General features: G+C 48.6%; 1 protein-coding gene across 1 annotated transcript in view; it reads right to left on the reverse strand.

The window, feature by feature from the left end:
- Positions 1-5,101: 5,101 nt before the first annotated feature.
- Positions 5,102-12,970, reverse strand: part of LOC102448349 (uncharacterized) — a 91,683-nt gene continuing 83,814 nt past the window's right edge. The window contains exons 8-9 of the mRNA XM_075913379.1: positions 11,881-11,994; positions 5,102-11,525 (exon numbers count right to left, since the gene is read on the reverse strand). Coding sequence (XP_075769494.1) covers positions 9,955-11,525; positions 11,881-11,994 — 1,685 coding nt within the window. The 3' untranslated portion in view covers positions 5,102-9,954. The remainder of the gene's footprint in view (positions 11,526-11,880; positions 11,995-12,970) is intronic.

Consider the following 12,970-nt stretch of genomic DNA (forward strand, 5'->3'; position numbering starts at 1 on the left):
CCACATGGCATTTTATATCCATCCCCAGTCTCTTCCAAGCTGGAGAGGGTCACATGGTCAGTGGCCAGGTGTGTGTTTGGCAATTAGAGATCCATTGTCCCTGGAGCCTCGCTCATTAGCACATCCATTGGCTGAGCATTCCTCACCCATTGCTCCACCCCAGTCAGAGAAGTTTCCAGCATCCATACAGAGTACATGTTTATAATTTCACATACAGACATTATACAATTACATGAATAGCATATGCAGAATCAGTAGAAGGTAAGCTTTTGTATGACACCTCACATGGCCCCCCTTGTATACACTTTTGGGGCAAACAACCCCCCCCCATGGGTGCAGCAGTAATCTTCGTTGCTCCCCTTAAAATCCAGTAATGTGACAATAACCCCGAGGAGAGCGCTGAGCGGCCTCACTCCTAGCCCTCTTGGCGGGAAAGCTGAGGGGAGTGGAACTCTCGCCAAGGCAGAAAAATCTGGTTAGATCCAGTTCTCCAACTGTCCTGGAATGTTCCAGAGGGAGAGGGCAAAGCCCAAGATGGAGCCCTGGGGGTCTAAGGTGACCGACTCCATTTTGTTTTACATAAAAATCACTGTCTGAATATTAAAAGCATGAACATATAATCGTAAACATAAAACACAATTATATATTCCGAAAGAATCACTAACACATCTCCATGTGAGCTGGCATTGGGAAAAATAAAAAATTTGCCATGGGACTGTGAACTTAGCAAGGAGGGCAGTATCACTAAGGGTGAACGATTAGATTATTAGTCTCAGAGGGGAAGCTGTGTGAGTCTGTATCTGCAAAAACAGCCAGGAGTCCTGTGACACCTGAAAGACTAGCAGATTTAGTTGGGCATGAGCTTTCAGGGGTTGTGGGACTGAGACACGGTTGGGGCCTGCCTACACAACAGGACCACAGTGCATTTGTAAACTGCTGCCCCCCCTCCGCCCCATGCTGTTCAGAGCCTCTAGATAACACAGCTGCTGAGTGTGTGTTCTGCATAATAAACATCTCAGGAATTATGCTGCAACCTGCAGATCAGCAGATATGCCATGGTTGGTTTGCCTATAAAGGACATGGATAGGTGACTTGCTCATGTGACAGACTCCATTGTGGGAGGTACCTTCACACAGGGAAATGATGAATTTCGCTCCAAGTGGACAAGATTTTAAAAGGGGCTCTAGGGGTTCCTCCATTTGTCTTCACTCCTGCTCTTCACTTCATATGTATTTGCTATGAGCAAAAGATCAGGAAGGATTTGTTGACCCATCCTAACATGGGATGTACTCCAGAGACTTTTAAGCTAGCAGTTTATTACATCTCTGCTAAGAGCTTGCTGGGGACTGGGCAGAGGATTTACCCCAGAGAGAGGTTCAAAGTCACTCAGCCAGCTGGGCTGGGGCATGCTGGGAGTTCAGCTCTTGTGAACACTGAACCTAGCTGGGTTTTGTGGAAAATCTGCCCCAAGGATGTTTTTCTGCAGGGCACCCACAGCTAGCTGGGACTAGCACCCGAGTCGTTGCCTGGGGCATGGGTTAGGAGCTTTCCTGCTACCAGCACCCAAGCTAGATTATCTGCACACAGTGCCTTCACACCCTCCCCCCAACACAGCAGAGACACCCCCTGAGCAAGCAGAGCCGAGGCAGGGGAAGGTCAGTGGAAAGCCAGGCAGAGCACTGCGACTTCACAGCCTCTGCTGCCATCGTGTGGCTACCTCACACCAGTCACCTGCTGCTGTTCCTGTGATCTTCCTTGGCCTTGTCTGTAGCTGGTGTGGATGAACCCATGGGACAAAATGTCTGTTCTGGTTCCCCTGTCTTTTATAGTGAGATCCCCACAGAGGGTGTAGGGTGAGAGGAGGATGCTGGCTGGTCATTGGGAACCAGTGTTCCCTAACATTTTCTGTCTTTGGGCGGGTTGAATTTTCCTATGTGCAACACCAATATTAAAGTAGTGATAGAAATGTAGCCGTGTTAGTCTGGTGTAGCTGAAACAAAAAACAGGACTATGTAGCACTTTAAAGACTAACAAGATGGTTTATTAGGTGATGACCTTTTGTGGGTCAGACCCACTTCCTCAGATCAAATATCCCCCTTCTGTTCTGAAATTTGATTTGTCCTTTTCATATGTGTTCATTTTTTTAAATTGTATCCTTTGGTATATATGGTTGTGACAATTTTCTTCCATTATTTGCAATTTTCTTCCACTATTAGTCTTTATGCTTAAGAACTTTGTGGCTGCGTCTAGATTGGCATGATTTTCCGCAAATGCTTTTAACGGAAAAGTTTTCCGTTAAAAGCATTTTTCAGAACAGGGCGTCTAGATTGGCCTGGACGCTTTTCCGCAAAAGCACTTTTTGTGAAAAAGCATTCGTGCCAATCTAGACGCGCTTTTCCGCAAAAAAGCCCCGATGGCCATTTTCACCATCGGGGCTTTTTTGCGCAAAACAAATCTGGGCTGTCTACACTGGCCCTTTTGCGCAAAAGTTTTGCACAAAAGGGACTTTTGCCTGACCGGGAGCAGCATAGTATTTCCGCAAGAAGCACTGATTTCTTACAGTAGGAAGTCAGTGCTTTTGTGGAAATTCAAGCCGCCAGTGTAGACAGCTGGCAAGTTTGTCTGGAAAAGCAGCTGATTTTCCAGAAAAACTGACCAGTCTAGACACAGCCCTGGAGACGAGAGGGTCCCCATGTGTTCTGGGGTAAAAGTATGGCTTCTAGGCCCTTTGGCCAAGATCAAGTGTTCTGAGCCTGTTGGTCAAGATCACCCTGCACACAAGTGAGAAGCAAAAAAAAAAAAAACCCTTCTCTGATATGGCCTCCAATTAAGCAGCAGAAAGATCCCCCCTCCCCAACACACACATACACATACACATTCCCTTCACACATCAGAGCTTTGGGGGGGGGGCAGAGTAGTAGATTTTGTTTGCTCCAGCCCTGCAGAGGGGGATTGAGCACCACCACATTCTCCCCAATGCTGGGGAAAAGCCCCAATTCTTGGGGGGAGGGGAGGCTGGATCCAGGCAAGCCGGGGGCTGCATCTGGCCCCCAGGCCTTAGGTTCCCCACCCTGCACTAAATCAAATGCCAGAACTTCAATCTCTAATGTTACTTGAGTGCTTGAAATGGGGCCATTTCTTGTGGTAAAATAAGTGAGGCTATGTCTATGCTGCAGGCTTTTTGTGCAAGAACAGGTGTTCTTGCGCAAAAACTTGCAGAGCATCTACATTGCACGCGTGTTCCTGCACAAGTAAATTTACAGTAAAGCATCGGAAAACAGGGCTTCTTGCACAAGAGTTATTCCTCTCCCCACGAGGAATAAGCCCTCTTGCGCAAGAGCTTTTCCACAAGGAGGCAGTATAGACAGGCAACAGGGGTTTCTTGCGCAAGAAAGCCCTATGGCTAAAATGGCCATCGGAACTTTCTTGCACAACAGAGCATCCACACTGCAACCTATGGGGGGCGCCTGATGCAGTACCCCTTACCACCTTAATCAGGCGCACCCCCCCATAGGTTGGCACCCCCGGGCAGCTGCTTGGCTAGCCCTCCCCCCCTTAATCCAGCCCTGCTTGTACTTAATTACTTTTACTTACTATCAAGCCCAGTGTAAACAATTATTACCTGGGGAAGCCATCAGCATGCACATTCCCCCTTTCATTGTTAAAGGTGACTTACCTAATTCTTTGGGGTTTGATCCCATTTAGGGAGTGGAATCCCAGGAAGCTGGGCCGAAAACTGCCCTCGCCTTGGACCTGAAGAGACTTGGGGTGTGTGCTGCTTCTTGGGGGGCAGGGATCTCAGCTCCGGGCATTGGCCGGGGGAGGGAGCTGGCACAGCAGGACCGAGTGGTCAGAAGGCCCAGAGAGTGGGAAGGTGAGAGGCAGTGGCTGTGTCAGCACCCCAGGAGGCACCCCCGAGGAGTCGTCTGTGACCTCAACCTGTCACAGGTACCTCTACACAGCAGTGTTATTTTGGAATAACTGATGTTATTCCGAACCAACATATACGGGCGCGTCTACACAGCAAGTCTTTATTTCAACATAATGTCAAGCTGGAGGACTTCTTACTCTTGAGTTCTGTGTCCCTCATTTCACAAGGGCTATGTCTAGACTGCATCCCTTTTTTGGAAAAGGGATGCAAATTAGACGTATCGCAATTGCTAATGAAGCGGGGATTTAAATCTCCCCCGCTTCATTAGCATAAAAATGGCTGCCGCTTTTTTTCGGCACGGAGCTTTGCCGGAAAAAAGCGCCAGTTTAGATGCGGGTCTTTTGGAAAATAAAGCCTTTTCCGAAAGATCCTTTATTCCTTATATTTTAAGAGGGATAAGGGATCTTTCGGAAAAGGCTTTATTTTCCGAAAGATCCATGTCTACACTGGCACTTTTTTCCGGCAAAGCTCCGTGCCGAAAAAAAGCGGCAGCCATTTTTATGCTAATGAAGCGGGGGAGATTTAAATCCCCGCTTCATTAGCAATTGCGATACGTCTAATTTGCATCCCTTGTACGAAAAAGGGATGCAGTCTAGACATAGCCAAGGAGTAAGGGAAGGTGAAGGAAGTGTGTTCTTCTGTCAACTTCCTGCTGCGTAGACAGCACCAAAAGCCCAGTTAAGCTATTTTGACCTAAGTTACACAATTGACGTAGCTGAAGTTCCATAGCCTAATTTGGCTTTTAATCTGCAGGGTAGATGTACCCTTAGGGTAGGTCTACACTGCAGAGAAGAATTGCTCATTCAAACTGAGAGGAACACTCTGGTCAATGCCGGTAGTCCTGCTCCCACGAGGATTAAGGGAGATCGAAAGAAGAGCGTTTCTCCCTTTGACTTCCTCGGGGCCTGTCTCCACTGCTCCTATCCTCTGCAGCAGGCAGCAAACATCCCAACCCCACAAAAACCATTTGATGGGAGACTCGTTTGCCAATTGGCACCATTGATAGGCCAGGCCTGGGCACACCCGGGGGTCTCACCCCATGGGGGAGGGGCAGCAGCCAGTGTCTCCTGAAGGGTGATGGGAAAATTCCCCCCCCCCCTCCACTCCTCACTGTCTGGCTTCTGTCCCCCGTGGCAAGGCAGCTGGGGGAGGGGAGCTGGAGGGCTGCTCCTCAAATTGGACGTCTGTCGCATGACTGGTCCCTCCTTCCCCAAGCAGAACCCAAGGACATAAAAGTTCCCCCCTGAGAACAGTGGTGAGGAGCCTGCAAGTCTTTCACTATAACAGGGGCTATATTGTACTTAGATTTCCAGAAAGCCCTTGACAAGGTCCCTCACCAAAGGCTCTTAAGTTAAGCAAGTTGTCATGGGATAAGAGGGAAGGTCCTTTCATGGATGTATAACTAGTTAAAAGACAGGACACAAAGGGCAGGAATAAATGGAAGTTTTCAGAGGGCAGAGAGGTAACTAGTGGGGTTCCCTAATGGTCTACCCTGGGACCCATCCTATTCAACTTATTTATAAATGATCTAGAGAAAGGGGTAAATAGTGAGGTGGCAAAATTTGCAGATGATACCGAAGTGCTCAAGATAGTTAAGACCAAAGCAGACTGTGAAGAGCTTCAAAAAGATCTCACCAAAATGATTGGGCCACAAAATGGTAAATGAAATTTAATGTTGATAAATGTAAAGTAATGCACATTGGAAAAAATAATCCCAGCTACACATACACTATGATGGGGACTAATTTGGCTACAACTACTCAAGAGAGAGATCTTGGAGTCATTGTGGATAGTTCTCTGAAAATATCTACTCAGTGTGCAGCGGCAGTCAAAAAAGCAAAATGTTAGGAATCATTTAAAAAGGCATAGAGAATAAGACAGAAAATATCTTATTGCCTCTGTATAAAACCATGGTACGTCCACATCTTGAATACTGCATACAAATGTGGTCACCTCATCTCAAAAAAGATATATTGGCTTTGGAAAAGGTTCAGAAAGGGGCAACAAACATGATTAGGGGTTTGAAACAGGTCCCATATTAAGAGAGATTAAAAAATCTTGGACTTTTCAGCTCAGAAAAGAGCAGACTAAGGGGGGATATGATAGAGGTCTATAACAATGATTTGTATGGAAAAAGTGAATAAGGAAAAGTTATTTACTTATTCCCATAATATAAGAACTAAAGGTCACCAAATTAAATTAATAGGCAGCAGGTTTAAAACAAACAGAAGGAAGTTTTTCTTCACTCAGTGCACAGTCAATCTGTGGAACTCCTTGCCAGAGGACGTGGTGAAGGCTAGGACTTTAACAGGGTTCAAAAAAGAGCTAGATAAATACATGTAGGTTAGGTCCATCAATGGCTACTAGCCAGGTTGGGTACGAATGGTATCCCTAGCCTCTGTTCCTCTGGAGGAGGGTGATGGGGGAGGGATCACGTGAGGATTACCTGTTGCGTTCCCTCTCTCTGGGGCATCTGGTATTGGCCAGTCAGCAGACAGGATACTGGGCTAGATGGACCTTTGGTCTGACCCAATATGGCCATTCTTATGTTCATGGAATGGCCCAAGCCCCGGCCTCCAGGAGAGGGGCTCCCGAGCAGCAGCCATGAGATGGTGGGAGCCAGTTAATGCAAAACAAAGGATACCAGGAGTGGGAGAAACTAAATTCTGTTTTATTTTTCCAAAGGAGGAATAAAGACAGGCTCCTGTCCCCGTCCCCACCCCGCTCAGCCTGGCACTTTGCACCCCCAGCTCAACCCCCCCTAGGCACCTGCCTGAAAGCAGCATTCGGACATGGGGGGCTGAAAAGTGGAGAGAATTCCTGGGGCTCCAACACAAAAGGAAACACTCTGGGTGCGTCTGTTGAGATAACAGCCCTGTGGCCAGGCTGCAGCTGGCTCGGCTCGGCTCGGGTTGGGGGATTACAAATCTGCAGCCAAGGCCACCTCTAGGGGGGCACAGTGTCGGGGCAACCACCAACGTATTGCTCCCCATCTTCTCCAGCTCTGCCCCCTCCTGGCCCCACTGCTGAGAGATACTGACCATTGTCTTTGCTCAAACCACACACAGAGCTTATGGCAAAGGCTAGAACATGGCTAAAATACAAGGAAAATTCTGGCAGATCATCATTTGTATTGTGCTGTCCGCACGTCTAACTAACAGAGATCAAAGTGTGCGACCCACCGGCCTACACACAGAATGAAAAATGCAGGATACAAGGTGGGCTGTTAAACACTCTCACACCCATAGGCTACGTCTACACTGGCACCCTTTTCCGGAAATGCTTAAAACGGAACAGTTTTCCGTTATAAGTATTTCCGGAAAAAGCACGTCTACATTGGCAGGATGCTTTTCCGGAAAAGCGTCTGTGCCAATGTAGATGCGCTTTTCCGCAAAAAAGCCCCGATTGTCATTTTCGCGATCGGGGCTTTTTTGCGGAAAACACTACTGTGCTGTCTACACTGGCCCTTTTCCGGAACAGTTTTCCGGAAAAGGACTTTTGCCCGAAGGGGAGCAGCATAGTTTTTCAGGAAAAACACTGACAATTTTACATTAGATCGTCAGTGCTTTTCTGGAAATTCAAGGGGCCAGTGTAGACAGCTGGCAAGTTATTCCGGAAAAGCGGCTGATTTTCCGGAATAAGTGGCCAGTGTAGACACAGCCATAGAGTGAAAAATAAGTGAATGTTTTAAGCCTCAAAAGCAGGGGGGGGAACTTACCCATTTTCTTCTGAAGTGGCTAAGTTCATTACGTGACTGTGTTAGTGTCAAAAGTTCTCTATGTCATTATACCAAAAGAATAATAATAAAAAAAAGCCCCCAACTTCCCAAAAACAAACAATCTGAAGTAGCCGAGAAAAGCCCAGCAGCAATTGTACCCAGAGATGGAACCAGGCCTGTGAGATGGGACTGATCACATTGTGCTGGGAGGTTCACTGGGATTTCGTTGCCCACGCCCAGGTCTGTGACACTTTCTCTTGCAGCCCTCAGGAGCCTGACTCAGGATACACACTGGGATTCCTGAGCATGGAGAGCCCAGGCCACCACGGGCAGTGACCCTTGGGGAAGTGCGGCACCAGAACAGGGAGAGGATAAAACTTTCCATGGTGGGAATAGAGGTTCCTGTGTCTAAGGTGGAAGGTGCTAGTGATGGAGGAAGGAGGGAAGTCGCACACTCACCCATCCCCCTCCAATGGCACTGGATGGGAAAATGACATTTCACTGTCCAATTGTTTTAGCATCTCGTGAGTTCTGGCCCATCAGGCAGGAAATGGACAAACACTAAGGCTACGTCTATATTGGCAAGATTTTGTGCAAATACCCTTTAACGCAAGAGTTTTTGCATTAGAGTATTTGAGTAAGTGAGCGTCTACACTGGCATGTGCCTTTGCACAAGAGATGTGCTTTAGCGCAAAAGCATCCGTGCCAGCGTAGATGCTCTCTTGTGCAAGAAAGCTCTGATGGCCATTTTAGCCATCAGGCTTTCTTGAGCAAGAAATTCTTGTTGCCTGTCTACACTGGCCTCTTGCGCAAGAACAGTTGCACAAGAGGGCTTAACCTTGAGCGGGAGCGTCAGAGTATTTGCGCAAGAAGCACTGATTTTGTACATTAGCACATCAGTGTTCTTGAGCATGACCTCACAGCCAGTGTAGACTGGTGGCAAGATTTTGCGCAAAAGCAACTGCTTTTGAGCAAAATCCTGCCAATGTAGACACAGCCTAAATGCTTTTCTGCACAGCCTGGAGTCATGTGAGAGTGTCTGGGGAGGAGCCAATCAGGCCCCACAGGGCACTCGGGGCCTAGAAATCCCTCTAAGTGGGGAGCAGGACACAGCTGCTGCTCAGGGGCAGTTTAGGGTCCCAGGGATGCACTGGCCAATCCCAACCACATTTCCCACCACAGAGACACGCTCTAAGGCGGATGCTGCAGAGGCAGAGGTGGGGGGTTCTGCCTCGCACAAAAAGCCTTGTAGGAATCACCCCTCTCCCTGGTGCTGTCTGACTGCAGGAGGCGGCAGGGAGAAAGCAGAGAAGGCATCCCCCCCACCCCTCTTGTTCTCTCTGCCTTTCTATCGCATATTCATCAAACGCTCAATAGCCCAGGACCGAAATCCCCCAGCTCCCCAGCCCCAGCTCCTCTCTCCCCAGGCAGGGCCTGTCAATGCAGGGAGCTGCTCTATACCAGCCGCCCATTGTGCCGTTACCAGGACAGATGTGGATACACACTGTATATCTGCACAGGGCTCTGAGGGTAAGAGCCCAGCTGGCCACTGTGAGGAACTGTGGTATGGACCCTCCAGCTGCCCAGGAAAGATAAAGGGCCTCCTGTAGCTCCCGACCTCACTTTCACCATGCCCAGACTGTGGCTCAGAGCCACCCCTGTTACTAGAGGGGGATCTGGCAGAGCCAGACGGGAAACTGTGGGAGCTGCCTCCACCCTAACTGCCCTGTTATGGGACAGAGCCCTGCAACGCTGCATGTATCTCCTGACTTCTGCAGAGAAATTTGCGGCTGTGGACACACATTTTCATATCTGCACAGAGTTCCAGCCCGTTTCCTCCACAAACCCTCCTCCGGGCCTCTCAGTATTTGGTCTCTCAGATTCCAGTGTCCCTTTGGGATTTGAAGAGAGGATTTAAGCAGCCTTTCTGCACATACCCTTTCCAGAGAACAGTTTCAGGGCAGTGGGGGAGCCCAGTCAAGGGGAGATGGAAGATGAGGCGTGAGGACAGGTGTCCAGAGGGAAAGTGCAGCCTGGTCCTTCTCATAATGTCCATGTCAGGGGGATGCCAGCTTGGGTCCCCCCCAGCCTGGGGTCTGCTCAGACCAGGCAGAGCCAGAAGGTCGTTGACCAGTTGATTGTTGGGTGCTGCTGTCTTCTCACCCCAGCGCTGGACAGCTGGACCCCTGGGAGCCAAATGCCTCTCATCTGTGTGTGGGAATTAGGCAGGGAACAGAGAGAATTTCCCTTGGGAGTGGAGTGGTCGCCGGTGCCCAAGCGCTAATAGAAGTGGTTTACACGCCAGCTAATGAACACTGAGAAGTTTTTTCCCTCGGGGATTTTCTGATTCAGGACTTGTGTGGATTCTCTGATGTCTTGTACGGTGTGAGGCGTGCCGGAAGCTTTTCCCACAGTCAAGGCATTTATACGGTTTCTCCCCGGTGTGAGTTCTCTCATGACCAACGAGAGCTGATTGTTCAGTGAAACTTTTCCCACATTCGTGACATTTACATGGTCTCTCTCCTGTGTGGATTCTCTCATGTCTAATGAGGGCTGATCGCTCTGTGAAATATTTCCCACAGTCAAGACATTTATATGGTCTCTCCCCTGTATGGATTCTCTCATGGGCGGTAAGGGCTGATCGCTGAGTGAAACCTTTCCCACATTCGTGGCATTTATATGGTCTCTCTCCTGTGTGAATTCTCTCATGGGAAGTAAGGGCTGATCGCTGAGTGAAATCTTTCCCACATTTGAGGCATTTATATGGTCTCTCTCCTGTGTGGGTTCTTTCATGGACAGTAAGGGCTGACTTCTCAGTGAAACCTTTCCCACACTCATGGCATTTATATAGGCTCTCTCCCGTGTGGGTTCTTTCATGGACAACAAGAGCTGATCGGTGAGTGAAATCTTTCCCACACTCATAGCATTTATATGGCCTCTCTCCTGTGTGCAGTCGCTGATGAACAATAAGGTATGAGCTCTGATTGAAGCTTTTCCCACAGTCAAAGCACTTATATGGTTTCTCTCCCGTGTGCGTTCTCTCATGTCTAATGAGGGTGGATTGCTCAGTGAAACCTTTCCCACAATTGTGGCATTTATATGGTCTCTCTCCTGTGTGCACTCTCTGATGAATATTAAGGTATGAGCTCTGACTGAAGGTTTTCCCACATTCGGAGCATCTATAAGGCCTCTCTCCAGTGTGGGTTCTCTCATGTTTAACAAGGGCAGATTGCTCAGTGAAACCTTTCCCACATTCATGGCATTTGTATGGCCGCTCTCCTGTGTGGAGTCTCTGATGTACAATAAGGCTTGACCGCTGACTGAAGCTTTTCCCACATTCCAAGCATCTATAAGGCCTCTCGTCTGTGTGCGTTTTCTGATGTCTATTAAGGACTGATCTCAAAGCGAAGCTTTTACCACATTCAAAGCATTTATGGGATCTCTCCCCCATGTGGAAAATCTCATGTTCAATACGGGATGACAGTTCAATCAAATTTTTTCCACACTTCAGGCACTTGTAGAGTCTCTCTCCTGTGTGCCCTCTCTGGGGCAGAGTAAGGTCAGACTTCTCACTGAATCTTTTCCTGCAGTCTGAGCATTCACAGGATTTCTTTCCATTGTCATCTGTCTGCTGGGCTGGAATGTCCTTGGGATCGTCGGATCCTCCCCCACATTTAATGGCTTCCTCCCCTTTCATACTTGGATTGTTCTCTAGCTGCCTCTCTGTCCTGTGTCGATTTCCCCAGGCTTCCCCCTGTTCTACACACTGGGAAAAATGCCCTTCAGCTCCACTCAAGAATGTTCTCTGTGGTTCTCCAGTTCCAGGATCTTCCTGCTGTTGATTGTCCTCCTTGTTCTCCCCCACTGTCCTAGCACCTGTTGGGAGAGAGAGAATCCAGGCAGGAGTCACTGTCTGTGCTGGAGAGAAATGACTAACAGGGGAATGGCAAAGACGGAAAGCACAACACGATAATAGTTCTGGAGATTAGACATTAGATTCTACCTCCACACCCACCCAAACACTCCCAGGGAAGGAAACATAGGGAGGAAGCTCCCGACAGCTGACAGGATGGCTGGGGAGTTCTGACAAGTACTTGCCAGGGTGATATCTGCCTCTCTACTTGGGAGATATGGGGCAGAAGTGAGGGTTCTCTCTCACTGATCATTTTTGAAGTCCCAGCTTTTTCCTGCATGCGCCGCAAAGTTTCTGTCAGTTTCCCTGACTCCTCACCTGTGCGGGTGCCTCTCAGGATCTCCAATTTTTTGGAGGGCTGGAGATCTGGGACCCACGGTTCTTCCCCTCGATCCAGTTGGGTGATCAGGTCAGGTTTGGGTATGGAGAATCCTGCACAGAGGTGAGATCAGGCAACGTGAAGGCACATGGAATCTGGGCAGAGTATGTGTCGCAAGGAACTATCTCTGAGCACAATCTCATCCTACATCAGACTGTGGTAACATAGACATCTTGGCTGTGTCTACACTGGCCACTTATTCCGGAAAATCAGCTGCTTTTCCGGAATAACTTGCCAGCTGTCTACACTGGCCCCTTGAATTTCCGGAAAAGCACTGACGATCTACTGTAAGAAATCAGCCGCTTTTCCGGAAATACTATGCTGCTCCCATTCGGGCAAAAGTCCTTTTCCAGAAAACTGTTCCGGAAAAGGGTCAATGTAGATAGCACAGTAGTGTTTTCCGCAAAAAAGCCCCGATGGCGAAAATGGCGATCGGGGCTTTTTTGCAGAAAAGGGCGTCTAGATTGGCCATGAACGCCTTTCCGGAAAAAGTGCTTTTGCGGAAAAGCATCCTGCCAATGTAGACGCGCTTTTTCTAGAAATACTTATAACGGAAAACTGTTCCGTTTTAAGCATTTCCGGAAAAGGGTGCCAGTGTAGACGTAGCCCTTGAGAGCAACAGAGTTCTGGGGCAGAATGGGGTGGGGGATATGACAAAGATGGGATTAGACTCATAAAATCCTAGGGCTGGATGAGACCTCAGAAGGTCATTGAGTCCCACCCTTTGACCAAAGCAGAACCAACCCCAATCATCCCCAACCCCAATCATCAACCCTAACCATCCCCATCAGGACTTTGTCAACCCAGGACTTAAAACCTCTAGGGATAGAGATTCCAACACCTCCCTAGGGAATCCATCCCAGTACTTCACCACCCTCCTAGGGAAATAGTTTTGCCAAATATCCACCCTAGGCTTCCCCCACTGTAACTTGAGACCATTGCTCCTCATTCTGCCACCTGTCACTACTGAGAACAGCCTCTCTCCATCCTCTTTGGAATCCCCTTCAGGAAGTTGAAGGCTGCTATCAA

Source organism: Pelodiscus sinensis, chromosome 32 (genome assembly GCF_049634645.1).
Source record: "Pelodiscus sinensis isolate JC-2024 chromosome 32, ASM4963464v1, whole genome shotgun sequence".
Classification (NCBI taxonomy): domain Eukaryota; kingdom Metazoa; phylum Chordata; order Testudines; family Trionychidae; genus Pelodiscus; species Pelodiscus sinensis.